Source organism: Natator depressus, chromosome 1 (genome assembly GCF_965152275.1).
Source record: "Natator depressus isolate rNatDep1 chromosome 1, rNatDep2.hap1, whole genome shotgun sequence".
In the NCBI taxonomy this organism is placed as follows: Eukaryota; Metazoa; Chordata; order Testudines; family Cheloniidae; genus Natator; species Natator depressus.
In genome coordinates, this window is record NC_134234.1 from 57,408,037 (window position 1) to 57,435,745 (window position 27,709).

The 27,709-nt window shown below is 39.5% G+C and overlaps 1 protein-coding gene across 7 annotated transcripts in view; it reads right to left on the reverse strand.

The window, feature by feature from the left end:
- Window positions 1-27,709, reverse strand: part of FNDC3A (fibronectin type III domain containing 3A) — a 203,403-nt gene that overhangs the window by 29,072 nt on the left and 146,622 nt on the right. For all 7 annotated transcript variants that reach the window (XM_074960675.1, XM_074960684.1, XM_074960720.1 and 4 more), the window contains 10 exons: window positions 23,315-23,373; window positions 19,405-19,562; window positions 18,029-18,088; window positions 16,364-16,502; window positions 14,086-14,139; window positions 13,120-13,244; window positions 10,090-10,264; window positions 8,501-8,587; window positions 6,252-6,390; window positions 2,071-2,139 (listed from right to left, as the gene is read on the reverse strand). In XM_074960675.1, coding sequence (XP_074816776.1) covers window positions 2,071-2,139; window positions 6,252-6,390; window positions 8,501-8,587; window positions 10,090-10,264; window positions 13,120-13,244; window positions 14,086-14,139; window positions 16,364-16,502; window positions 18,029-18,088; window positions 19,405-19,562; window positions 23,315-23,373 — 1,065 coding nt within the window. The remainder of the gene's footprint in view (window positions 1-2,070; window positions 2,140-6,251; window positions 6,391-8,500; window positions 8,588-10,089; window positions 10,265-13,119; window positions 13,245-14,085; window positions 14,140-16,363; window positions 16,503-18,028; window positions 18,089-19,404; window positions 19,563-23,314; window positions 23,374-27,709) is intronic.

Genomic DNA, 27,709 nt, shown 5'->3' on the forward strand with positions numbered 1-27,709 from the left:
GAACCATTGGTGTTCGGTGGATCGGCATCAGTAATCTGTCGATCTTCTTCTCACGCTGCTCGACTGGTACTGGGACGTGGAACGGGATTGGGAGCTGGAGCAGGCTGGTCGTCGGGAGGATCTCCCCGACTGCGGGGATCCGTTTCTTGGTGATGGGTGTCGATGACCGCATTCAAACAATGGTTCACATGACCAGTGCCACAGCCTTGGAGACACGAAAGGCTGGTTTCGATGCTCTTGCCAGGGGGCAAGTGCCTCGGTAGGTCTGAGTCAGGTTAGTGGCAAGCCACGCCTCGAATCCCGCTGTCAGTGCCCAGGGTCTGGAGACCGAAGAGGGCTTTGTTGAGCCTGACTCCCTGCTTTCAAGGCGTGATGGCTCTGAGCAGGACATTCCCCGCAGTGGGGAACAGTACCGCTGAGGTGGGGACACATGGTAAGGTCCCAAAGTGGGTTTACCCTTAGACCGGGGTACTGCTGGAGTCGGTGTGGGTGGCACCAGTAGCGTCAGGATCTCCTTTGTTGCCTGCAGGGCCTCGGGTGTCAACAGGACATCTAGATAATGGAGGCCCTCATCAATGTCTGGGATGGCAGGCATGGTATGGGCTGGGCTGGGCTGGACAGCCCAACTTGAACTGGGGCCCGACTCCCTGACGGGGGTGTTGAGCCGCCCAGCACAGGTCTCTCCTCTGGCCCTGTCCTTTCCCTTATGGGAAGTAGGAGATCTTCCCCTTGTGGTTCTCTTCAGCTTCTTGGCCAGAGCTGGGGAGGGGGATTGGTGCTGGCTCAAAGACGGTGCTGTGGGGCGCTCTGCACCAACGCTGTGGTGCTCGGGGCCAAGTCGGACCTCTGCTCTGGTGCAAGGGTCAGCACTGACTCCATCAGGAGCACCCTGAGATGGATTCTTCTCCCACTTTTTGTTCGGGGTTTGAAGGATTTACAGATGTGACACTTGTCGCTTATATGTCCTTCACCTAGACACCTCAGACAACTAGCATGTAAGTCGCTGATGGGCACAGGCCACTTACAAAGATCACAGGGCTTAAAGCCTAGGGACTGGGGCATGCCCTGTCCCTAGGCTGAGTCCCGTCCGAGACCGACTAAACTAGAACAAAGCCTAAGGGAACTATTAACTATTATACAACTATTTTATAGGAAACGTTCAGAAGAAACACTGAACGAAATGCAATGCTAGCTGAAGCAGCAGATGTTCCAGAACCGTCACTGGTGGCAAGAAGAAACTGAGGGTGGAGGGAGCTGGCAGCACCCCTTATACCGCGGTATGTGCATGCTACTCCAGGGGGCACCAGAGCTGGTCCTCTACAGATATCACTCTGGGAAAAACTTCCAGCACCCGTGCATGTGGCAAGCCACACACACACCTAATGTGGAATGGACATGAGCAAGCACTCGAAGAAGAACATGTGTTTAAGTCTACTCCAGTTGTCTACAATGGAACTTAAAAGCCATGCTTCAGCGCCCTTCCAGAACAGGGATGCTTTCCTGAACTGAGATCATAGTGCTGTCTTAGCCTGAACCACACTACACACACCTAGCTATAAACTAAGGGCAAAAACAGTTGTTATTCCAAAAGTGCTCTGCATCATTTTCCCCATTTAATGATGGTAAACGCAACAGTAATGTTATTAACAAAAAGCTCAGTCAAAAGAAAAGCGTCAACTCTGATTCATCTCTGCCATGAACCAAGGGTACTATGTGGTCTTATCTGTAATTTGGCCATCCACATAGAATGCCTGTAATACGAGGATTAAATTTGGGCCATCTCTTTAGACAGAATACGATACAACATCCAGCCTAGTAATTACAACTTGCAAGAGTTCATACATTCAGAAAAGAGTACATACATTCAGAAAAACAGAGTGCCTTTTAGTGCCTTTCATTTTTCTATTATAGCAGTTCCCAGAGGTGCCAATCATCTAAGCATACAAAAACAGTTCCTGCCCCATAGAATTTACAATCTACGGCATTTAAAAGGACTATCAGAGATATAACGAAATGCCAAAATCAGTGAACATCGTGCTGCATTTGAAAAATTCCTACATTAACTCTTACCATTTAAGCCTTCAGAAATCTCCACGACATATTTAGTTATTGCTGTCCCTCCATTGTCTTTTGGTGGATCTACCAAATATGAACAAAAAGTCAGGCAAAACACACTGTTCTGGACACTATTTTATTTACATGACATAGATAAACTTTCTGTGGAATATTTAAGGAAGTTAAGCTAGTGCCTAAGACCCAGATTTTTAAAGGTATTTAGGCATTGCTCTGGTTGGCATTGCAAGGCCTAAATGACTTAGAAGCAGGACATAGGCTTTTAAGCACCTATGTCACTTTTAAAAATAAGATTTGGGCTCCTAAATCACTTGGTTTCACAATGCTGAGTGAAGCAATACTTTTAAAAGTTTGGGCCTAAGTGCTTTCCTGCTTAGGGAGGGACTTAAGCACATACTTAAGTACTTTGCTGAATTGGGGCCTTGTCGGGTTCCAGAAGACGTTGCTTTTTTTTAAAATGGAAAAACCAGATGTTAAGTAGATTTATTTTAATGACTAGGTCAGAGATTTAATTATTTAAATGTAGGGCTGTCAATTAATCACAGTTAATTCATGCGATTAACTCAAAAAAATTAATCGTGATTTAAAAAAATTAATTGCAATTAATCGCAGTTTTAATCGCAGTTAAATAGTAGAATACCAACTGAAATTTATTAAATATTTTAGTTGTTTTTCTACATTGTAAAATATATTGATTTAAATTACAACACAGAATACAAAGTGTACAGTGCTCACTTTATATTATTATTTTTTATTACAAATATTGCATTGTAAAAATTACAAACAAAAGAAATAGTATTTTTCAATTCACCTCAGACAAGTACTGTAGTGTGATCTCTTTATTGTGAAAGTGCAACTCACAAATGTTAATTTTTTTTTTGTTGCACTCAAAAACAAAACAATGTAATACTTTAGAGCCTACAAGTCCACTCAGTCCTCCTTCTTGTTCAGCCACGCGAAGAGAAACAAGTTTGTTTACATTTATAGGAGATAATGCTGCCCGCTTCTTATTTACAATGTCACCTGAAAGTGAGAACAGGCATTCGCTTGGAACTTTTGTAGCTGGCATTGCAAGGTATTTACGTGCCAGATATGCTAAACATGCGTATGCCCCTTCATGCTTTGGCCACCATTCCAGAGGACATGCTTCCATGCTGATGATGCTTGTTAAAAAAAAAATGTGTTAATTAAACTAGTGACTCAACTCCTTGGAGAATTGTATGTCTCCTGTTCTGTTTTACCTGCATTCTGCCATATATTTCATGTTATAGCAGTCTCGGATGATGAGCCAGCACATGTTGTTCGTTTTAAGTACACTTTCACTGCAGATTTGACAAAAAGCAAAGAAGATACTAATGTGAGATTTCTAAAGATAGCTACAGCACTGGACCCAAGGTTTAAGAATCTTAAGTGCCTTCCAAAATCTGAGAGGGTTGAAGTATGGAGCATGCTTACAAAAGTCTTAAGAGCGCAACACTCTGATGCAGAAACTACAGAACCTGAACCACCAAAAAAGAAAATCAACATTCTGCAGATGGCATCTGACTCAGATGATGAAAATGAATATGTGTCAGTCCGCACTGATTTGGATCGTTATCAAGCAGAACCCATCATGCATGCATGCATGCATGCATGATGTCCTCTGGAATGGGAGCTAAAGCATGAAAGGACATACGAATCTTTAGCACATCTGGCACATAAATATCTTGCAACGCCGGCTACAACAGTGCCATGCGAACGCCTGTTCTGACTTTCAGGTGACATTTGTAAACAAGAAGAGGGCAGCATTATCTCCTGCAAATGTAAACAAACTTGTTTGTCTGAATGATTGGCTGAACAGGAAGTAGGACTGAGTGGACTTGTAGGCTGTAAAGTTTTACATTGTTTTGTTTTTGAATGCAGGTTTTATTTGTACATAATTCTACATTTGTAAGTTCAACTTTGATGATAAAGAGAGACTGCACTACAGTACTTGTATTGGGTGACTGAAAAATACTATTTCTTTTGTTTTTTACAGTGCAAATATTTGTAATAAAAATAAATATAAAGTGAGCACTGTACACTTTGTATTCTGTGTTGTAACTGAAATCAATATAGTTGAAAATTTAGAAAACATCCAACATACTTAAATAAATGGTATTCTATTATTGTTTAACAGCGTAATTAATCACACGATTAATCACAAATAATTTTTTTAACCATGTGATTAATCACGATTAATTTTTTAATAGTTTGACAGCCCTACTTAAATGTGATAATTTAACAGCTGTTTGTTAAAATACTGTATGATAATACCACCATATCCTATCCTGTTTCACTGCGTGAATATGCTATTTAATTTTAATAAGTGTCCTGAGAATGTAAGAGACAATACAATAAAGTCACTGCAGTAAAAAAAAAAGAGGATGTGTTCAAAATAGTATTTAGCATCTTGCATTTAATACAACATAATGCCTTTCATCCTGAATGATCCAATAGATTCTCATGATCAAATATAGGACTATAGCAGCCTACCACTAAAATGCAGCTACCGCTAAGGTGGAGGACAGGGGTCAAGCAGACAACCAGCATTCAGCACATTGTGCAATAGGCAGGGAAGAGGAAACTTTGGCAGGGAACCAGAGCAAATCTGACAGATTCCATAGTGCTTTTTGTAAGAACCACATAGAGCAGAAGTGTCCGTTTTTAAAATACTTTTATTTGAAGGTCTCATTTGGAAAACATCCCCTTACTAAGCTACATGAACCTCAATTTATATGCCTCAAAGGTAAGGCTACGATTTAGTCATGGAGGTCACAGAATCCGTGTGACTTCTGCAACCTTCGTGACTTCAGCCTGCAGCGGTTGGGAGCTGCAGGGTCCCCTCATTGTGCAATAGGCAGGGAAGAGGAAACTTTGGCAGGGAACCAGAGCAAATCTGACAGATTCCATAGTGCTTTTTGTAAGAACCACATAGAGCAGAAGTGTCCGTTTTTAAAATACTTTTATTTGAAGGTCTCATTTGGAAAACATCCCCTTACTAAGCTACATGAACCTCAATTTATATGCCTCAAAGGTAAGGCTACGATTTAGTCATGGAGGTCACAGAATCCGTGTGACTTCTGCAACCTTCGTGACTTCAGCCTGCAGCGGTTGGGAGCTGCAGGGTCCCCTGTTGCCTGTGGGGGCAGGGAGCTGTGGGGTACCCCCGCTGCCTCTGGTGGCCCCCAGAGCCCCAAGCTGTCGCAAGCGATCGGGGCACCCCACAGCTCCCGGCCACCGTGGAAACCCCGAGCTCCTGGCTGCTACGGGCCCCTGGAGCTGCAGACAGCGGGGGCCCCTGGAGCTCTGACACCCAACCCATAGTGGGGGTCCCCAGAGCTCCTAGCCCCCAGGCAGCTGCCCCGCGCAGGCAGTGTAGGTAGTTGCAGATCCCCATTTTGTCAGAGATACTTTTAGTAAAAGTCATAGACAGGTCATGGCTGCTGTAAATTTTTCTTTTTTGCCCATGACTTTTATTAAAAATATCCAAGACAAAATCTTAACCTTACTCATAGGTTGACAGATTGTGTGGGAATTTGTACCTTGACTTCAGGAAGCAAATATATTTCAACCTAGACCTGTGTGAAGCTCTCATTAGAAAACCTGAAAGTATTCTTCACTGTGCTGGTTTTATTATAAATTCAAAGCTCCGCCCAGGTTCATCTGAAGGTTTGTGAACCTAGGTCCAGTTTTAAGCCAATTTATAGTTCTGCAATGAAATCTAGGCCAATTTATAGTTCTGCAATGAAACACATTCACTCATACATTTTCAACAGAAACCAGGTAAAACTGTAGTTTTGGTAAAGTTTCCCTTTAAGTCAGCTCAAATATAGGAATTCCAAGTTAAACCCAGGGACAGTAGTAGAGTGAGCCCAGGCAAACTGAAACCAAAAAAAAATTTCCCATGAACCCTTGTGAACCAAAAAGGCTAAATTTCCCATAGCTCTGTTTCACACCTGATAGTAGTTAGACTACTGTGGCATCCTCCTAAGTACGCTGAAGTCACTGGGTCAATATTCTGCTCTCGGTTACATTAGTGTTAATCCAGAAAAACTGCTGACTGCAGTAGTACTGAGAGCAGAATTTGTCATTCTCCACATACCAATGTACATAAATACAGAAGAAAGTATCAAAGTAGAACTGAACAAAAACTTTACCCCAAATTATTTTAAAACTTTGTGCATGAATTTTTCCTTTAACTGATGGTTTTGAAGGTACTCCAGGCTTGTCTGGGCAAGTAGTAAAGTCGACTACCTCACTTGGACTGCTTTTGCCTTCCAAGTTATAGGCAATGACCTGTAAAAAATATAAATATATCTCTATAAAAGTATTCTATAAACAGCATATGTACACTTTTGGTACTCTACAAGCTGCTAATGCTAAGTGTGTCTAAATCATTTATATACATGTTTAATTTATAGGTTATAAATCAGCAAAGGAAAGAATACTATCACACATTTTTGTATATTATACCATTCTCACATTCTTGAGGGATTTTAGTAGTCAACCACTTTACTGAAATGAAAAATGGCAAGAATTGACAGCAGGGAAATTTTAATATTTTAAAAAATAAAAATTAAAAAATTAGCATTTTACAACAGTTGTAAAGAAAAAAAACAAATGAACAAAAACCCCAACATTTTCAAATTCACATGACTAAAGTTAGGCTCCTAAATCTATATTCAAAGCATCTAAAAGTAGCCTGATGATAAGAGGCACTCAGGAAGCTGCAGCTTCCAGTGATTTTAATGGAATTCGTGGGTACTTAGTGCTTTTGAAAGGCTCGCTACTTTTATTTATGTGCCCAAGTATGAATTTAGGAATCTAATTATAGGTACAAAGGGTTGAAAATCTGGCCACAGTATTTTCGGTAGTCTTAGATACTTAGCGGTATTTTTTAAATAAATGATTCTCAAATACAAATATAAACTGCATATGTACAGAGGCAATTTCTTAAACTGCAGATACATCAGGCAGTTAATATTCAACTACAGTAAACATAAAAAGCAGTTAGATCACATTATGGTTGCTGTTCAAATTTTATATCTGAAAAAAAAAAATCAAAATTAGAGCTACACAAAACTATATTAAACTACTGACTTCATCTTTTTCAACCCATTAGTTTGAAAATAGCCTTCAAGCCCACCCTTCTCATTCTTCCCCCATGACTTTCAGGTCACCACAAACACTTACATATATATTATATAGCCTCAAAAATAAAACTACATTGGAAGCATCCATACAATAGCAACCGATACAGAAGTTTGGACATTATACAAAATTTTACTTATTCTACTGAAGGAAACTGAAGTACTAAAATTTGGATCACAATATGTTCCCACTGTAGTAAAAATAATTTTGTATGATTAGTTTAATAAAATATTGAAAAAATGTGACATTTTAATAAAAGAAAAACATTATAAAATAGAGTACTTGAGACAACATAGTCCTTGTCTTTTTATACTTTTTTCTTTTAAGAAAGTAGCTACAGGAATAAAAAGTAGGAAATTTAAAAAGTGACTGCACTAATAACTGGTGCCAACAAAAGCAAGGAAGTTATTAAATAAATCTGTCACACCATCTTTCCACGAGCTTAAGGAATGCTATTACTACTCCTCCTAAACCTCTCCCATCTATAAGGAAAACAAGAGACTTGATTAACACAGCATTTATCAGTTGTACTGTGTGGGGGAACAAGAGCCTCTTCTATTTAAAAATGGTTCAGTTAAATAAAATAGGGTATGAAATTTGTGTCATATAATATGTTCTTGGAGCAATATTGTGCTATCAAATCCCCACAGATCTATCTCCATGAAGTGTTTTAAGTGTTGCCATCTTAAATAGATATGCAACTGCTGGGGAACCAACTTTATACTATTTTGGGGATATCCTGCTCAAAACAATGCATGACTAATGCATTCCCACACCTGGCCCTTCATAATTTTTTTTTAACTGTTGCAGAATCACTTGTTAAAATGATTAGGCCAACATATTCTACAGTGAGTACCCTGAAGTTTGTGTCCTAAAATCTTTTCAGGTTCCTAAATAAGGGGCCTAATTTTCAGCAGTCTCAAGCAACAAGCAGCTCTTACTGTAATCAAGGGAATGCCCTATGTAAATTATAAACTGGAGATTTCAAAATGTATTGAAAAAGTATTACTTCTGCTAAAGATCAAATAGCTTTCCCCTTCATATTACAGAGAAGGGATGCTCTCCTTGGGCAGCGCTCGTTTGTTACCAATAAATGTATGAAGTGATATTTTAAGTTTATCCAAACAGTACTTTAGAAAAGTATCAGTAAGTGTGTTACCAGTTTGTTTCATCACAGAAACCAACTGTAAAAAACAGCTGCTAACACTGAGCAATTTTGCAATGAATAAAACCAAAATAATCCGAAGAATCTTACCCTAAATTTATACTTTGTGCTACGTCTAAGATTCTTCACTGTGCAGGTGAGATCATCTCCATCGTATTTTGGTTTGAAACCATATCCCTATAGAAGGAATAAAATATTAATACTTGAAATATATTTATAAACCAGACTATATATAGCAAAACTTGTATAATCTGAAACATAGTAATTTGTTAGGCTGCTTGGAGTAAAGTTTTTATTCTGTAAACAAATATTTTTGAGTCACCCTTCACCATTTGGGATGGAGCTGTACAATGGAAATAAGAGAATTATGATCAAAACATCATAATAAAATCAAAATAAACCCCATCATCTTCTGACTATAAAACAGAAGTTCTAATGCAACAAAAGGAGAAAATAATATGTAGCCAATATTGGTCATACTAAAATATCTTTTGAGGGGAGGAGGGGAAATCATAGCAGGATTCATTGAAAAATGAAGGCAGATAAGCTGAAATGATTGTCAAGGGGAACAAGTTCCACACCATAGGGACTTTTGCCCGGATCCTTCAAGGATTTACGCATGTACTTGACTTTCTATTCAATAATACTGCTCATGTGTACAAAGCTAAAAAATGTGTATGTCTTTGCAGGATCAGGGCTTAACAGCAAAAGCATAACTGATAAGGATGGTTGTTTGACATAACAAAAGAAAGGAAAACAAAATGGTTTTGTCACAGTAAAAGCAAGTCATAATTTTCATTTAAGAGGAAGGAAAAGTCATGACAAATGATGTTTCAGTATTAACAGTTTTTCCTTGGAAATTATGCGAAATCAAGTAAATAACCTTAATTTACAATAAAAATGGTTTAATTTTAAAATGATTGTTTAAAATTATTTAAAAGCCCATACTCTACTACATAGAGCCAAATTTGTAAAAATTAATGGAGGTGGCTTATTCAGAAGGGGACTGATGGGAGTGGCAAATGCCATAACTTTTTTATATAACAGTCTCTTGAAAGACCACAAGCCCAAGATTCTTTTATGTAAGGTTCCTTACCACTGCTTTGGCTGTGTAAAGGGGCCTTGTAGTGGGCATTAATGCAATTTCCTTTATGGCCACTTTACACTGCCAGAATGGCCTTACTGTAAATGAAAATCAGGTTCATGATTTGTATAACAATTATCATGGAAGTCATATAGATGAGGCTAAAACTGAAGACTGCAACCATAGACAAGCGTCCATAAGGCAAGAGATACATGAATGTTTAACATTAGAATATAATTTCATTAAAATGGAAGGACATTATTAAACATTTCAATTTTATTTACTGATATCACCTAATCATTACTAAAAAACCTTGCTGACTATAAAAATCACAACTGCACACTAATTTCTGTAGTGAATGTTTTTTGCAGATATTTCCCCAATTTCGATTTTATTATATGAAATTTACCTTCTCCCTCTGCATGTACTATAAATATAATAAAAGCACCCATAAGTCTCATTAGAACAACATCACATCCCCAACAGAAGATCCTGTCAAAGGCAAGTGTTGTTATTACACTGAGATACTATTAAGTGTGCTGAAACATTCATTTATGGTCTCTTCTCTTATTTAGAATATTTATTTCACACTTACTGAGGTCTCATCCTCCATCTCTAAAATATAAGAGATTCCTTCATCTGTTGGTGTTCCTGAGGGTTTAGTCCACTGTAAGGATAACCAGGTAACTCCAGCTTTAATCAGCATAGGACTGGCTGGCATTGACGGGGCAGTGCCTGAGGTATGATACTGGACTTCTTCACTAAAACCACTGTTTTGAAACAAACAGTATGTAAACTAAATAGGATGAAGTAGGAACAAGAATAACACGGAACTGCTATACAACAGTTTCAGGCCAATTTGTCAGACATGCACATCACTGGTAATTGCATGTTGGAACATGCAGTTGACCATCCTGTACAAACAAATTGTGCCTGTGTGTGTAACTCATGTTAATACAGGTTATACATGCCCATATTTGAATGTTTGGCCTGGAATTAATATACATATTTGTTAACAAAACAGACCAAGAACACAATTTGTTTTTTAAAATCCACTTTGAACAGTCATTATTTGCGCAGCAGTTAAATCTCTAAAACACTTGTACGTTTATGTATTTTATCCAACTAATGCCAAAGCCTGTTCTTTCCACCTCTGGCCTGCACTGTTTTCCTTTGTCCAAGATTTAATAAAAAAAAAAAACAAAAACAAACAAATTCATTTTGCTCCCTAACCAGCTACCCGTGCAAACACTTGTACACTTTTAAGTGAGCCTACTACTTATCAAGCATTAGTTTTCCAGGAGTCCAGAAAAATGGGACCAGTAAAGTCTCTTTGAAAGCTAAGTTTCCTGTGGAATTGGCAATATAAAATTTGTATTTCGTAATAAATGAAAATACAGTGTAGACCACCTACTAATCTGGCAAAGCCTGATTTGTCAGCCTTACCTGATATATCTTTGGGTAGCCTTATTTGGAGACAAAAGGCAAGTAAAGGGTACAGGAAAGAACAAGAGACATTAGGAAATAGAATCATTAGGGAGGGATGCAAGAGTGAATATTAGGGAGCCTAGAAAATATAGTTCTCTGTGTGGCTTATGCAACAGAGGTAGCAACCTAACAACTTTGATTTCAAAACCTGGATTTCTTCTACATTGCCTGAACTACCTGGGTCTTTTTAAAGTGGAATCCATCATGATACCATTCCATTTCCCTGCACATGTCTATTTACTTTTGTTTTTTATGTTCTCAGACACATTATAATGATGTGACTACTACAAAACAAAAAGTTGTGATCTTTTGGTATAACAGATGGGCCACAATTTCACTAAGGTTTTTTTTTAACAATTAAAAACTAAAAGACAACATGTCATAAAAGCTTCTACAAAGGCAGCATGCAAACCAGATCTTGAGAATTACTATATAATGAACACAAAACAAGATGGAACTTTTCTAATTTTGGGGACGGTATTAATTTTTGTACTTGCACTAAATCACTAGTAAGAAAGTCCCAGGAACTGAGATGTGTAGATCATTATGTTAGTTACTTCAAAACAAACAAACAAACCCAAATCTACATCTAGATATGCTAAATGCATGGAGTGAATGGAAAGGCGTCATGACCCCGCAGATCTTGAGGCTGGGGTCCACAGGATTGCCCGCTGACAGTCGACTCCCTACTCCCACCCAGCATATTGCTACTAACCAACCAAGCAGAGAAACCATGAAAACAAAAGCTACAACAGGGAGGCCTCCATGGGTCCTGATTGGAGGAACACCAGGATCTCTGATTGGTATGGGCTTCCTATTTAAACCTAAAGAGAGGCACAAGAAGTTGTCCACACAACTGTGCTCTACCTGGCTGCTACATCAGACCCTGGCTTCTTGCTTGATTCCTGGTTCCTGCTTCTCTGCCTGGACTCCAGGTTCCTGCCTTGCTACTGATTCTTGCCTCTTGTCTCCAACTCTGGCTCCGATCCTTGGCTTGACTCTCTGTGACGCTGACCCTTTGCTTGACCCCCAACCTCAACTCCTGCTCCACACAGATTACCCAGCCCCTACATTCCGGCCCCAACAAAAGGGCAGATAACAGACCCATCTACCCACCACTAATGCCAAAATACCTAAGCAGTCACCCAGTGAGTAGATCTAACGAATGGGTATGTTAAAACAAAATAAAGTGTTAATTTTAAAAAAATGTTCTTCATTTATTATTTTTACTCGCTGTGAGCGCAAACCAAAGCACACTGAAATCAATGGAAAGAGTCCCACTGACTCCAGTGGGCAATGGATCAGGCCCCAGACAATTCGCTCAGAAACTTTCTTTTAGTTATTTCTCTCTGCTTCATTTTTGTACTTTTCCTATTTAGCAAACGGTTTTGTGCTGTGTTTTATATGCAGCTGAAATGAAGAATGGTTAATAACTTAAACACATATAGGACTTATAAAAACAGAACATTTATCTTTGGTCAGTAACATCATCTAGATGAAATTCTGCTCTCAGATGCCTAAAGTTCCCAACAATATTAATAAAAGACATCCTCAGTCATACCTAGGGCAAAATTTGGCCCCTCCTCTTGTAAGAGCTCTCCTTAAACATTGTTTATTACTTAAACAGAACTATAAAGCCAGTAGTGTATTTTTATGTCTATAAAACATGTGTTTAAAAATATTTAGACAGTGATTAGTTGTAAAAGGATACATGTCCATACAGCGTAATGCCCTCCACTAGCTTACAATACAGGAAATGTGAACTATATGTCCAGATATTCACAGATGGACTAAGAGGTGTTTTGCCTGTTTTTATTTTAATGTTCAAGATTTTATCGTAACCGTTTAGGTGTAATGTTACCTATTAAAATTACTTCAAAATAAAGACTTCTCTGTTTTAAATCTTCTAAAATCAAAATGGTTTAATAACAGGAGCAATATATCGTATGTAGTGGTAAGAAGCTCTAAGACGTTTAAGAGCATTCAATGATATGTCTTGTGCCTTATCACGTATATCAGGTGGGCATATAATGTTATTTAATTACAGCAGCATTCTGTTATATATTGTTCCTACATACACATGAATGTGGACATAGAGACATTGCATTGTTTATGTATATAACATGGGAATACTCACCTCATGCCCATGTCATTTTTGGCTGCCAGTCTAAAGGTGTACCCCATTGCTGGTGATAGTTTAGTAATTCTATACTGCTTCTGTTGGCCATAGTAACACTGACAAAACTCTCCATTTCCTTTTCCCTAAAAGGAATAATTAAAACTCATATTATTTACACTGTTCATTAAACAAGCACATCTACTGATTAAAACAGTTTGTTAAATCTTGAAGAATGTTCATCCAATTAAACTCAAAACAAGCCAAGGATGCCATAAGAAGGTAAGTGTTATATCACATTTTTCTGAATACTGAACTCAAAATGCTGTTCTTACAGTCCTTCGCTCCACAGGGCTGATGAAGGAGGCTGTGCATGTTCTGCCCCACAGTCCACCTAACTCCTTTCCTGATAAGCCCTTAAGTGTCTAGGGGATGGGTTGGGAGACAGCTGAGCCATCCTTACACAAAGAAAGAGATCTTCACACGAAAATAACTCTCAGCTCACAGATCTTGGGAGGAAGAATTGTGCCACCAGAAAGGAAAAAGCCACCCTAAACAGTGACCCAATAATGTAAGTTTTAAGAGCCTCCTGATAATACTGGCATTTTCTATTCAGCAAGCAAAATTTGAGGAAATATAGTTGTATTTTTATACACCTCCCTAGGAATGAATTGTATATTACCAACACTTGCCTCAAAGATATAGGTCACAATTAAGGTTAACAATTTGGTCACGGAGGTCATGGATTCTGTGACTTTAACAGACCTCCACCTGTGACTTCTGCTTCCACCCCGCAGCGGCCAATGGGGCTCCAGCTGTCAGCCCCCCCGTGGCTGACACGGCTCCAGCTGTCAGCGTCTCCCTGTCCCCTGTGCAGGGCTTCGTGTTCAGCCCCATGCTGCTGGGCTCTAGATTCCATGATTTATGGTTTATTGCCTGCACCCTGCCCATACATTTTAATAAAAATCATATAGCAAACCTGCTTACCTCATCCCATTCTAAAAGATAATTGTGGATTTTAGAACCATTGTCACAAGATGTCTGCAACAAGAAAAGAATAAAATTAGGACACAATAGCAGGAGGACAAGATCACTTTAGGAAAATGGTAATGGACTAGAGACATTCATTTGTAGGTCACCTGTTCCAATCAAGTTAAGATCAGAGGTGACCAACTGTTCCCTGATGCTGGCTGTTTGAGGTTTCCCTCAACTCTCCTTTTTTTGGCAACACACACCTCTGAAAAATATTCTGGCAACAGTGTCAAATATCATCCTACAGCAATTTTCTGAGGAGCTGTAGGGTTAGATAGGTATATAAGGGTTACATTAGCTTATCTTAATGAAGGAAAATATATGTATTTTGTAGTTTAAGCCATGGGTTTTTAGCAGCTATGGGAAGGTCTTGAGGAAAAAAATATAACTGGCAAGTTACAAGGTAAGCTGTAAAAATGCTGAGCTCAAAATGTGGTTAATAAGAGAAGAGAAGCATCTAATTATCAGAACTGGTTATAACAGACAAAGAAAAGTTGTTTTGTGATATGATTAACTTATAGTGATGCCTAATACAGCAATGTTATCTTGAAGAAAGAGGCCCACCCATAAACTCTTGTCTACAGGCTTAAGAAAAGGGTCAATCCCAAACTAGCCAAAAAACTGTTTTTTAAGATAATAGTCAACATGACATCACTAGTTTCTTACATTGTATAAAAGAATCAGGCTTCCTAGGAGTATTCATCAGATCCTACCTAATGATGCTGAAGTAAATCAGGATGAGAGCGTTATTCCTGGGAAAAAGAAAAGGAGGACTTGTGGCACCTTAGAGACTGACAAATTTATTTGAGCATAAGCTTTCGTGAGCACATCCGATGAAGTGAGCTGTAGCTCACGAAAGCTTATGCTCAAATAAATTTGTCAGTCTCTAAGGTGCCACAAGTCCTCCTTTTCTTTTTGCGGATACAGACTAACATGGCTGCTACTCTGAAACCTGTCATTATTCCTGGGACTGATCCTTTTGTGAATATTCTCATCAAATGCTTATGAATGTTTGTTACTGTGCGGATGTGGTAATTGCTTATTATGTAGGCATTTTAGACATGTTCAGAGCAACAGTACAAATACCATTTGGCCTTTAGATTTAATAAAGGAATTTATGGTTGAATTGGTGATGTGGCAATACTATGTATTAATAAAATAATTCCAGCAAGAGCCAAACTACAGCCACAGAGATTTTCTTAGTGTGATAGCTGATGATCTTGCCTATTACATTTTCTTTACTACATTAAAAAAAACCCCTACCGATTATGACAGTCTTAACTTGTTCTTTTTCTGATTTTTGTGCATTTTTCTTTGAATTCTGAAAAATGGCCAAAATACTCCTCCAGGCCTAAGAAAGTCCATAGGACAGGAACTCTTTTCCATAAGTGACTTACTGCCTACAAAAATTAGTTATACAACCCATTTTCTGCTGAAAACAGAGAATCAACATAAACTCAGTTAAATGCACAATAGTCTTTGTAAAATACATGTTGTAACAAATTAATTTGACAAAAATATACTGTACAGACACTGAAGTGCAAACAGAAATGGTTATGACTAAATTTTAACAAACAAAAATACTGCACATAAATAAGTCATTTTAAAAGCAGTCCCTGTTTTAGATTTTGAAATACTCTGCAAATGACGAAACAAGTTCTTATTTAAATTTTAAAAGCTGAAACTTTAAGTGACATATCTATTTGTCCTCAACTCCACTTTTTACTTTAGCTGGATGTTACCGCTAAAATGATCAGCGGTGATTTAGTTAGCTATGTTGACACTTAAATTGCCCATTTTTAAGTTTCAGAGTGTGAACAATTCAACTGAGATTAACAGAGCAGTTTATGTTTCTTTAGGCTATTGGTTCGGAATGTCTGCAGTCTCACAAAGATAACACTTCATTTATACTTGGGTTCATGTTTTTAGGATTCTCTTAACAACACTAAAATTTACAAATTTCTTTTTTAAACACAAAAGCTTAGATACTGAAGCATTCATTCGATAACAAATATTTTACAATGTAAATAGTTGCTTATGGTCACTGTGAAACAGACAGAAAAAAAAACACATAAAAAATGAACGCAGTAATAAAGTTTGAAAACATCCTTTAGGGTTGATTCAATACTGCATTACTCCTGAATACTGTAATTCTACACTTAAGGTTATCCTGAGATTTGCACTTAAAGCAGGTATTAAATCTCATCCTGGGGTCATTTAAAACAAGTCTTACCTTCCATTGTAGAGTAAGAGAATTTTTGGTCCGGTTAGTTATCCTTGGAGAATTTGGAGTATCAGGTTCACAGCTCATTGTTGTAAAACTCTCAGCTTCTGAAGGGCTTCCCTTTATGCATTTGCATTCTGCTTGGACTCTAGAGTAGTAAAAGAGATCATTAACATTTTGTTTCAGAATGTAAATATACAATTTCTGTAGAACCTGAATAATATTTTGAGTTTACAACATTCAAAAACAGCATATTCCCATCTCCTCCAAATGTTATAGTTAAAAGTAAATAATAAAAAAAGGTGGAAAATTTCTGCTCAGTACAATTTATGCAAAGGAGAAGTGCAATATGCTGCTTTGGATATACATACACAGTGGCTCCCATCAGTCAACAATTACCCTCCCTATAGTTATATATGAGAAACCAGAGTTACCCTCTTGCAGTATACTGGATACCACTATGTGATAACCACAGGTAAAGGTAGACTTTTAATGGTGACCAATGTATACAAAAATAATAAATTATCCAAAGGTAAAAGTGTACGAAAACACTGAAATTTATCAGTCAACCTCCATGTTTTGTTTTTAGATACTAGCAGACTAATATTATGCACATTCCATAAATATGCAGTAAACTACAAGAACACTAACAGCCAGTTATTTTAAAAGGAGACATTATGAGATGTATTGATGCTCAGAATATCAGATACATGAATGAATAAGGAACTTCCAACAATTTTCACAATTTGTGCAACACCAGAAAGAAAAACATAACATATCATAACTTCAAGTTTGGTCTTTATTATTGACCACCTACCTGCATTAATTAGAGAAAAACCTAAAAACCATTGTGGTTTAAGGACTTCATGTTTCATACTCAGGCCAAAATGTTCATGCCTGGATACCTAATGTTAGGCACTTAAATACATATTTATCCAGTTAAATGTGTATTCTCCACCTTCTTTTGTTAGTCTGAAGTCTCATTAACTAGCATCTAAATTAGAAACAAGAGAGAGAGATAGAGAGAGAGGAAAAGGAACCAAGCATGGCATCTTCTCCCCACCCTCTGCCATTTCTTCCATGGGCCATGAATTGTGCAGCAGTTCTTGCTGGAGCTGCAGAATTATAGTGAACTAGGGACCCTCACAACAGTGCATAATCGATCAGATTCTCTTGTCGACTACCACACTGTGTAAATTGCACAAAGTGGCCTTAAAATGTCCAGAGATAGCTAGTGGAGAATTCTCTTTTTGTAGGTGAGCTTTCCATTGGTGGAAGCCTGGCAGAAACGGCTCCATCACCTCCTGTGCCAACCCTGCCACAAGAGGAAGGATGGGAGAGTGTCAGGGGTGTTCTGGTAGCATTAAGTGAGAAGGAGGGAGCATGCTGTAGTGGGAGCCACAACTGGCTTCTAGAGTCTGCCAGTCTTGGACCTCAGGGAGAAAGTTCACTACTCTTCATTTGAGAGTATCAACATTTCAGCTGTGGCTAGTTCATAAACTACAGTGATCATCAGGGGAAGAGCAGCATGTCTGGTGGGAAAGACTGGAGATATCAAAGTTAGTTACTGTATTCATATTGTTATACATTCTAATTATAATGAATAGTTTCAAATTTGGAAAGTTACTTTAAAAATTTCCATTGCATTTAACAGACAAAAAGAAGGGGACTTACCTTGCATGGTAATCAGTTGCTGGCCTGAGATCATTTATGGTAACACTAGTTTTTTCTCCACTGGAAAGAAGTACAATTTTGTTTAAAATATTGTCTTAGAATAATAGAAATTAAAGATGGAAATAATCTAATCAATCCACCTTGCAGTGCTGGTTGCTCCCCACTATTGCCCAGTGCTTTATTGTTCTAGTATATATAGTGGTGCTTTATTAAAGGTGTATCTATCTTTTGGTTTCCAGTTCTTTTATATAAAAAAAGATTGTCCTCCACTTTACTCGGTCTCCCAGTGTGTGAGATATCGTTTGAATCCCGTCCCTAGGTGGACACTATATGAAAATAATACCATAAAATACTAATACACAAACCTGTTATAAACACTGATTTTCACACCTCTCTGACGTAAATAAAATCATTACTCAAAATAGTAACTGATTCTTCAAGAGAGCTGCTGCTGCATATTCACATTTGTGGGAACACCAGAGATGGGACCACCACCACACCTGGAGTAGTTCTTATTATGGAGTGCCAACTATTTCAATTTATATAACTAGTTCTCACACCACTGTACATTCAGAACTGAGGCTTTAAAAGGGCTGTGCGCCCTAGCCACATTCCTTCCATTAAACCGAAAAGTCCTATGAGCACAGAACTTGGAGGAAGAGGGGATGGTAGCAGGTAGTATGCATACACACAGGCAACACACTTGAATAACCACAATTACTATGGTAAATAATTTTTTTATTCTTTGAGGTGGCCTCTGCATATTCCTACTTGCAAGAGGCAAGCAAGAAGTGCAGCCCTCAGGAAGGTGTCCATTAGCCTGGTTTGGCTAGCTTTCAGATTATGTTGTGAAGGCTCATCTCTTCTCCCTTTGTTTTAGGGAAAGAGTTGCAAGGGTCTAGGATTCTGCTGGTGAGACTTAAGTTTTGCTTACATTTTGCTGTGGCCAGGGTATTGTGTTCTGGAAGTAATAAAACTTAATAAAAGACCGTCGTGGGGTTCCAGAACCTTGGAAAGGTAGCTTTGTTTTGGTGGTAGTAGTAGTACAAATTGAAGTAAGTAAATAAAAAAGATTTAGATCTGATCCTGTATCATTTCAGAAACCTCAACTTCCATTGTAGTCAACTGAAGTACAGTCAGTGGAAGATGAAGGCATTCTGCTCCTTAAAGGGTCAAGCCTTTACATAGTAAATTATTGGTAAAGATTTGGGAAATAAAGCAGTTTCATCTTACTGATTAAAACAATTTGCCTCAAACGTGAAGTTGTGTGAGACGTCTCATTATCTCACTCTGTAGATAAAAGGCAGGTTTTAAAATAGGCTTTTATGTACAAAGTTCAAGGCATCAATAATCTAATCAAGATAACAAATACCTACGTATATACAGTTTTGTATTTTCCATCTTTTCCGGTGTTTGAAATGAGAACTTCATAAACATACACCTCTGGCACATTATTCTTGTCAGTGTCCCCATTGATGGCACTGGATGGAGGGGACCATGCAAGTACTACTGTCCGTGCCTGAATGTCTGATATCTACAGAAACATAACATTTAAGAACTCTGTTATATAACTTCAATTGTGTGCAAATACCGATAACTAAATAGTATGAATAAAACAGAACAGAAAATGGGACTTTTTCAGAATATTTGTTCAATTACAATAACTCGCTGGTTAGGCTACAAGCGGGACCAAACTATGTATTTGAAAATACAGGAAATGGCACGATCGCTTCCATCCTCAGACACAAAGCTGTTTGCAACCAAAGAACATAAATAAGTAACGAGAGCCATCTAGTGGCAAAATACAAGTGAACAGTACATTTGTTTGCCATTCTTGTATATAAATTCTGGGAATAATTTTTTATTTATTTAACAAGGCTCTAAAGTTTTTTATTACACTTGTCAAAACATGAAGTTAAAGGGACACCATCAACAATAAAAAAGTCACGCCTCTGTCTGAACATTTATTACCTGTTGTTACATGTAACATTTAAGATTACTAAAACTGAAAAAGCTTCTATTATATTCAAGATCTTATATTGTGTCTATCACCATAGTACCTGAGTGCCTTCCAAAAGCACATTAAGTGACATGACTAACATTTATCGAGTGTGGTGCTCTTTCTTCCTTCCTCTCCCTAAGGGGAAATTTGTGCATGGATTTATTTTCATTTTATTTTTCAAACATATGTACGCTGCGTTATTATTAATTAAGGTTAGTTTAAAGTGCATTTGAACTTTAGAATGGAAAGTGGTGAGGTCGGCAGTTGTTCTTTGATCCTGCAGGAATTTCTTCTGCAACCTTGGATCAGTCCTCTGAGAAAGTTCTGTCTTCTGTATAAACAAGCTTCACCCTTGCAGTACACAGCTATGTTGTGCCACAGGAACAGAGTTGTTGACTGCAGTCCAGTTCTTGTCCCAGAGCTCTAGGTGGTCTTTTAGGTATCCCAGTCCCAGACCATTAAAAGCCTCCCAAATAGAGACCAACAGTTTGAATTTGATGTGACATTCTAGGGGGAACCAGAGTAGCAAGTAAAAGACATCTCTGATGGGCTCATGGTAATCCTTGTTGTGCAAGAGGCATGCTACTGTATTTGTACTATGTACTCATGGGGGAATTCTGCAACACTGTGCAATGCAGAATTTGTGCAGAATGTTTCCCACAGAATTATACTTTTCCCCATAGCATCTGTGATTCTGATGGTGAGGTGAAGGGAAGCTGCAAAAGGGGACCTGCACCCCTCCTTGCTTGCTGTCCCGGGCAGCGGTCCCAAGCAGGCATGTCAGTTTGGGGGAGACTTATCACCGCCTTGGGGAGGACAGGGCTGTATGTGTGTGCGAGACTCTGTCCCTCGCATCGGGCACACGGTGAAGAGGAACAGGGCCCTGGGGTGTTTCTGGGGAGGCCCAGCCTTTGTGCTATGTCAGGGTTGGGTGTAGCCTTGCTGCCGAGTCTGTGCTCCGTGCCCAGGGTCCCAGCTGCCGGCCCCAACCTGAGGCTCTGCTGCCACCCGGCATCCCTGTGAGCAGAGGCTCCACTCCCTGGACATGTGGCATGCACTGGCTTTTTATATTGAACACACTAAGCTGTTCCGCAAGTCGAACCTGCTGTTTGTTGTGGTGGTGGACAGGATGAAGGGCCTCCCGGTGTCCACACAAAGGATATCATCGTGGATGACATCCTGTATCTGTGAATGTTACAACCTGGCAAAGGTCCCTGCCCCTGCTCTGACGGCGCACTCCACCAGAGCTCAGGCGTCCACGGCAGCCTTCCTGGCCCAGATCCTGACCCAGGAAATATGCAGGGGGGCAAAGTGGTCCTCGGTACACACCTTCGCTTCCCATTATGCTATCACCGAGCACGCCAGGGACGATCCAGTGTTCGGCAGAGCAGCGCTTCAGTCAGCGATTTCATGAACTCTGACCCCACCTTCTAGGTGAGGCTTGGGAGTCACCTAATTGGAACTGATATGAGCAAGCACTCAAAGAAGAAAAAACGGTTACCTACCTTCTCGTAACTGTTGCTCTCCCAGATGTGTTGCTCATATCCATTCCAAACCCACCCACCTTCCCCTCTGTCTGAGTGATCTGGCAACAAGGAACTGGAGAGGCGGCAGGTTGGCGGGGCCCTATATGTGGATCCATGAAGGTGCAACTCATGGGGCCCCACAGCTGACCTGATGGGTGCTGCTAGGGGAAAAACCTTCTGGCAGCGAGACTCTGGGTGCAGAGCTGGCAGATGGGACCGTGGGCGTGCTGGGTGGCAACCGAGCCCCAGGCATGGCAGCAGCTGAGATGCCAGGCACGGGGCAGCAGCAGAGCCACGGACGCAGCGGCAGCAGGGATACCGCAGGCGCAGGGCTGGCAGCCGGTACCCCAGGTGTGGGGCCAGGACCCCGGATGCTGGGCATGGGCAGCAGCAGAGCCCTGGGCGCGGGGGCAGCGCGGGGATTCCTGGGCGTGAGGAGGCAGCAGAGCCCCACGTAAAATGTGGGGGTCCTGCAGCACCCCCTGCAACCCTAGTTCCCTGGGTAAATGTTTAACCATGTAACCGATAGAATTTTAATCGGTTACACAGTTACTGTTTTTACACATTATTTACATCCCTAGTTTGGATTATCCCAGCAAGGGAAATGGCCACTAGGCCTTGCTTCCTGACCAATCCTTGAGTGAGGACCATTACACTCTGCCAATCAGCAGCATCTCTGTGTCAAACAGGTTTAACTTAACACAGCTTTTCTTCATGTTTGAGCTGATCTTCGTCAAGCATTGGGCTAGGATGATGGAAGTAGTTTTGCCATACGTTTTGAAGGATACAAAGATCTCTCATCTGCATATTGTTGGCATATGAGCTCATTAGGTCTCAGTAGTTCTGCTAATGGCTTCACATTGATGTTGAATAGGAACTGAGAGAGAACTGATCCTTATGGAACTCAGCAAATACAGGTCTGGAGGTGAACATACAGTTACAGACTAAAAAAAAATATTTTCCCCATTTGTTTACTTTGTGCATTTGACAGTACGTTATTCAGGGTGAGTCTCACTTTCTTCACTGCATAGTAAATTAGTCGATTTTCCCCGTCGAAGGCCCTATTTTCACCCAGGAATTGGGAAAATGGACATCATGTCATTCAACTTCAATTAAAAGAAGATGTTGTAAAGTTGCAGCTCAACCAGCATACTGATACACTTCAAGCTACGAAGACTATTTCTCTCAGCGATCCACATACACCTACGTAAGTACTGAATTAGCAAATTTCTGCTTGTAATATATTGAATAATTATTTGAAAAGTTACTGAAAATTTTTACTTCTGAAACTAATTTTGAATGTTAACAAACATTTCCCTGCTTTCTTTAATGATAAACTGCCTATTATAAGAGAGAGTTTTACCAGAACAGTTATTATGCCAGCTGCATTAATGCCACATACACAGAACAGAAACAACAAAAGAACGGGATTCTATATGTGTGTGTCTGAATTATTTTAACCTTGACAAGTATACAGTGGGCAAAATTCTTTTCTTAATTACACTGGGACTGTATCAGGGCGAGCAAGAAAAGAATTCAGCTTAATAAGTCTTAAAAAGTTAGTTTATCTAAAATTTATGAAATGGCCACTTTAAGTAATTTGAACTTCAGTGATCAAAGATCCCTCAGTCTGGTGATTTTTCATTATTGTTGCTATCTAAAGGTCGTCCACACCTGGACAACAGAAAACCAAGTGTCACTACAGGATAAAACATGAATACCTCAATTCTGATTCTGCGGAAAGTAGCATTTACTTACCACTGGCTTGGTAATACTAGAAATAAGTGCTTCGAGTGCTTTTGTTTCTTCATCCTTTTCTTAAAAAACAAAACAAAACAAAAGTCCATGAATAACTGTTTAACATTTTTACAATAAAGCATCTTCTTAAATCCAGACAATACACACACATTTAGATGTGTGCAAGTGGAACTTTCTTATTAACTTAAGCTACTCTAAAACTGAAATAAGAGTACCTAAACAAGGGGGCTGTACACATTTAATAGATTACAGAGGCACGACCATCTCCTAAAAATATATTTATTTGAATTTAAATAACCCACTGCTTTGGAGGGCTTAGGAGATATCTTAGATATCTCAGTTACCTACCCTATTTTTTTATTAATATATTTTTTAAAAAAGTGTTTACACTAACTGAACATTTATTTAAGATGCTTCATACGTTTTCTCACATATACTACTGAGATAATAAAATGATAAAATTAGCAAGTGAACGGATCTAACCTGGCTTAGGTAGATTAGAGGTTAGATGGGAGTTGTAGGGTATTTTTCCTTAATTTCTTTTTTTTAAAAATGAGCAAATTTCAAGTGACCCCCTCCCCCCCACTTGCTACATCTCCCACCAGAAAGTGAGATCAAGTCAATTCACTGTTTTATGTTAATAAGATTTTTCTGGTTAAAGTTGATTAAAAAATATCTGTGACCTGTTATGCCTTTGTTACCGCAATTCTACGTGACATTATAAAGTGTTTTCTCTTTTTAAATCAAGTTTAAATTTGACATAAAATCCACTGAAATAAAGCAGACTTGCAAAGAAGGCCTGCTCTGTGTGTGTATTTATTTATTTACGATTTTTAGTCATAACAGAGTAACATTGAACTTTATAATAATTGCATTTGAATCAATCACAAATGAGTGCAACTGCGAACATTAAAACCGAAAAGAGAAGGAAAGATGGGAAGATGAAAGTAGAAAGAAAAAATTTTGGTACACAGAGCTGCAATGCTGTTAAGAGAAAAACAGCAATTACAGTTTATAAGTGATTACACAGAAATACCTTTACTGTTAAGATTCTCAATTGTTAGACAATAAAAGTTTGGATGCCGCCTCAAGAGAAACATTTATTTTATATACATGTACCACAGAGGTATGATGTCTATTAAAAGTGTGTATGATGAAATGAGATTATGTGCAAATTAAAACAACAAAGGTAAAATCAAGCCAAAATGTGAACAGTCTCTGTTTTCTTACTCTAAAATGTTTGGCTACTTTAAATACACAGCACACATTTAAGATTTATAACTGTACTGTAAAATGCACTGATTTATTTTGTAACCTTCCAAATAAAACTGCTCGACATCTCTCAGTGAAAGGGTGAGAATTTAATTTTTCTTAGTATTCCACATAGAATATTGATAGCTAAGAAGTCTATCCTTACTGACATGCTATTTTGTTTTTAAGTTTACTAAAAAGCTGCAACATAGTGTACATAAAGGACAATACTATTCACACACAGTGAACATAGGCAATCGAGCAACAGTCATGTAGCCACAAAACAACCCCAGCAACAACCCCAACCACAGAACAACCCCAGCAACAACTTCCAGTAGGGAGAACACAGAAGTGATGTAGCCAGCCAAGCCGTGGGTTGTCAGCCCTAGAGGTTAAGACAACAGTTCAGCCTACTGATTAGAGCTGGTTTGGGGGAGGGACAGAGTTCAGGAACTAGCCGAGGGTAACTACTAGAGGGACAGAAGCAGAATGCCAGAGCCAGAGGGTAAACCAGAATCGTAAGCCAGAGGCTGAGCTGAGGACTGAAGCTGAAGGCTGGAGCAGAACAGGGACTGGTTCAACAGGGGATCAGGAGCAGGTTCGAAAACCAGGCTGAGCAGGATGGGAACCAGGCAGGAGCAGGGACTGGAATGAATGGCTGGAGCAAGGACTGGAAACAGGAGCAGGGCAACCGCAGCTGTCAGTGTGGTATGTGTTGAGCAGCTGCTAATCTATTGTGGGTGCTAAGCTTAAAAGACGGCTGCTAAACCATCAGCCAGTCAGGTGCTGTGGCTACTCTGTCAGTTCCAAGGCAGTGTAGCTGGGCTCATTGGCTGCCTGGCAGCAAAGTTAGCCAAGGAGCAGGTTAGCAACTGGTCTGGCCCCTGACAAGTGATGATGAGGGGATGCCCTCTTCTGTGCAGCAGCATGACCGCTTTCCTTCTTCACTGGCTCAGTGCTGCACTAGCAAATATTGAGGACATCCTAACTAGATATGGGTGCAACATTGTAATGAGCCATAAAACCAGAGTCTCTGTTAAACCCACAGTTTTTAGCGTCCAGCAGAGGTATGAATTTAAGTTCCCAGGCTTGTCTTTTGAAGGTGTTGTGCAGGTTTTCTTTGAGGAAGAGGACTGAGTGATCAGATGTGCAGTGAAAATTTTGTCAAAAGCGTTTGCTTATGGGTGACAGGGTGTTTTTGCCTTTTATCATTTTTCTGTGTGAGTTCATTTGAAAGAGCAGTGATTGGTTTCACCCTCATAGTTGTTGTTGGGGCATTTGATACATTGGATGAGATATATCACATGTTGTGAAATGCAGTGTAGTTGTAGCTGTGTCAGTCCCAGGACATTAGAGAGACAAGGTGGGTGAAGTAATATGTTTTCTTGGACCAACTTCTGAAAAGCTTGTCTCGTTCACCAACAGAAGTTAGTCCAATAAAAGATATTACCACATCCACCTTGTCTCTCTAACATGTTGTGACAGGCATGCATAGACCCCACGGATCTTGAAAGGTGTGCTGTGTGGGTATTGATCATTGTAGCAGTGGTGATATGTGTGCAGGTTTTGCATCTGTTCTGGCATGGTATGGTGCTGCTTTGAGTTGATGTGTCCTGGTCTATGGGGAGCTTGCTTCTGATGATGAGGTTGGGGGGTGATGGTTGTTTGAAGGCCAGAAGCGGGGGCTTGGGAAAGATTTCATTCAGGATGTGATCCCTATCAAGTATGGGTTATATCTGTTTGATACCCCTTAGAGGTCTTAGTGTGGGGTGGTAGGTGACAAGTAGGGCTGTGTGATCAATGGCTGTTTTTCCCCTATATTGAAGCAGGTTCTTCTAGCATATTTGATTGGCCCATTCCATGATGTCATCTATTTCTCTAGTAGATTGTCCATGTTTAGTGATGGCAGTTTTAAGTATTTAGATGTGTATCCTGGACTTTCTCTTTAGAGCAAATACTGTGCCTCGGTGCAGGTAATAGATTTTTTGATATGTCTGGGGTGGTTGCTGGATCTGTAGAAGTAAGTGTGGTGATCTGCAGGGATTTTTTATATAGGTGTTTGTAGGGTTCCATTGTTGAAGCTGATTGTGATGTCCAGGCATTTGATGCTGGTGTGGGAGTGTTCTAGAAGGAGTTTGATGAATGGTTAGCGGTTGTGGAGGAAATGTAAAGCAGCAGGGATGCACACTTTCTGAAGGCCTCCCCTGACTTAGCGATATTCATTCCTCGCTTCTGAGGTGACCTGTTGGTTCCAATTTACTCCTGCTGCTATGCAAAACTTTTGTGGACAGCCTAGTCCCACACCTTTTCCAGAGCAAGAGCAGAAATAGGAAATTAACTCACTCTACTTCAGAGCTTTAGCAAGCATCAAGGATAGGACTTCTGTGTATAGATGGTGCTCTGTGTTTGAACAGCTGAGCCTATAACATCACATGTACGGACTCCCTCCTCCCATACAGTAAAGGAACAAACTTCAACAATTCACACTAAGTGTCCCACCTAATAAATTGCTTTAACAATGAAGAATCTGGCGTCTTCTAGCCATCAGTGTTAGCAGACATCATATTCATGCATCCTATTCCCATGCTCAAAGCTTGGACACCCTATATTTCTTTGCTCATCTCCTATTCCTTTCTCATCAGGTGCATGCATTTCATGAATGTCCCTTTTGATTCCTTTACCACTCTTAACTTCATGACTTCTGCCATGGTGCTCATATTCCAGGATCTCTTCTCCATCCTTATTTGCACATTCTGAGCCCTTCTTAGAACTTATTTTTTCTATAAAGGTCTTTCTGTAATGACTTGGTGTGGAAAGAATTTACAAATTAAATCTAAAAACAAAAGCCCACAGAACAAAGATAGGACATTCCACCTGCTTAGTAACTGGTATGTAAACATCATAGAGCAGGGTCCAGAGACAATGCATTGGGAGGGGGAGGTGGGTCATGTGGTGCCATGTGCCTGCGCGCCCCCCCCACCCTCGATTTGTCAGGGAGGGAGTTGGGCTGAGCGCAGCTGAGGGGGATGTGTCTGGGAAAGGCACTGGCAACTAGTGCTCCCGCTGAACTGTAGGAGCAGGATTTTATATTTGTACTATAAGAATTAATGTATGATTTGATCATCCTGCCAACCACCCTTTCTG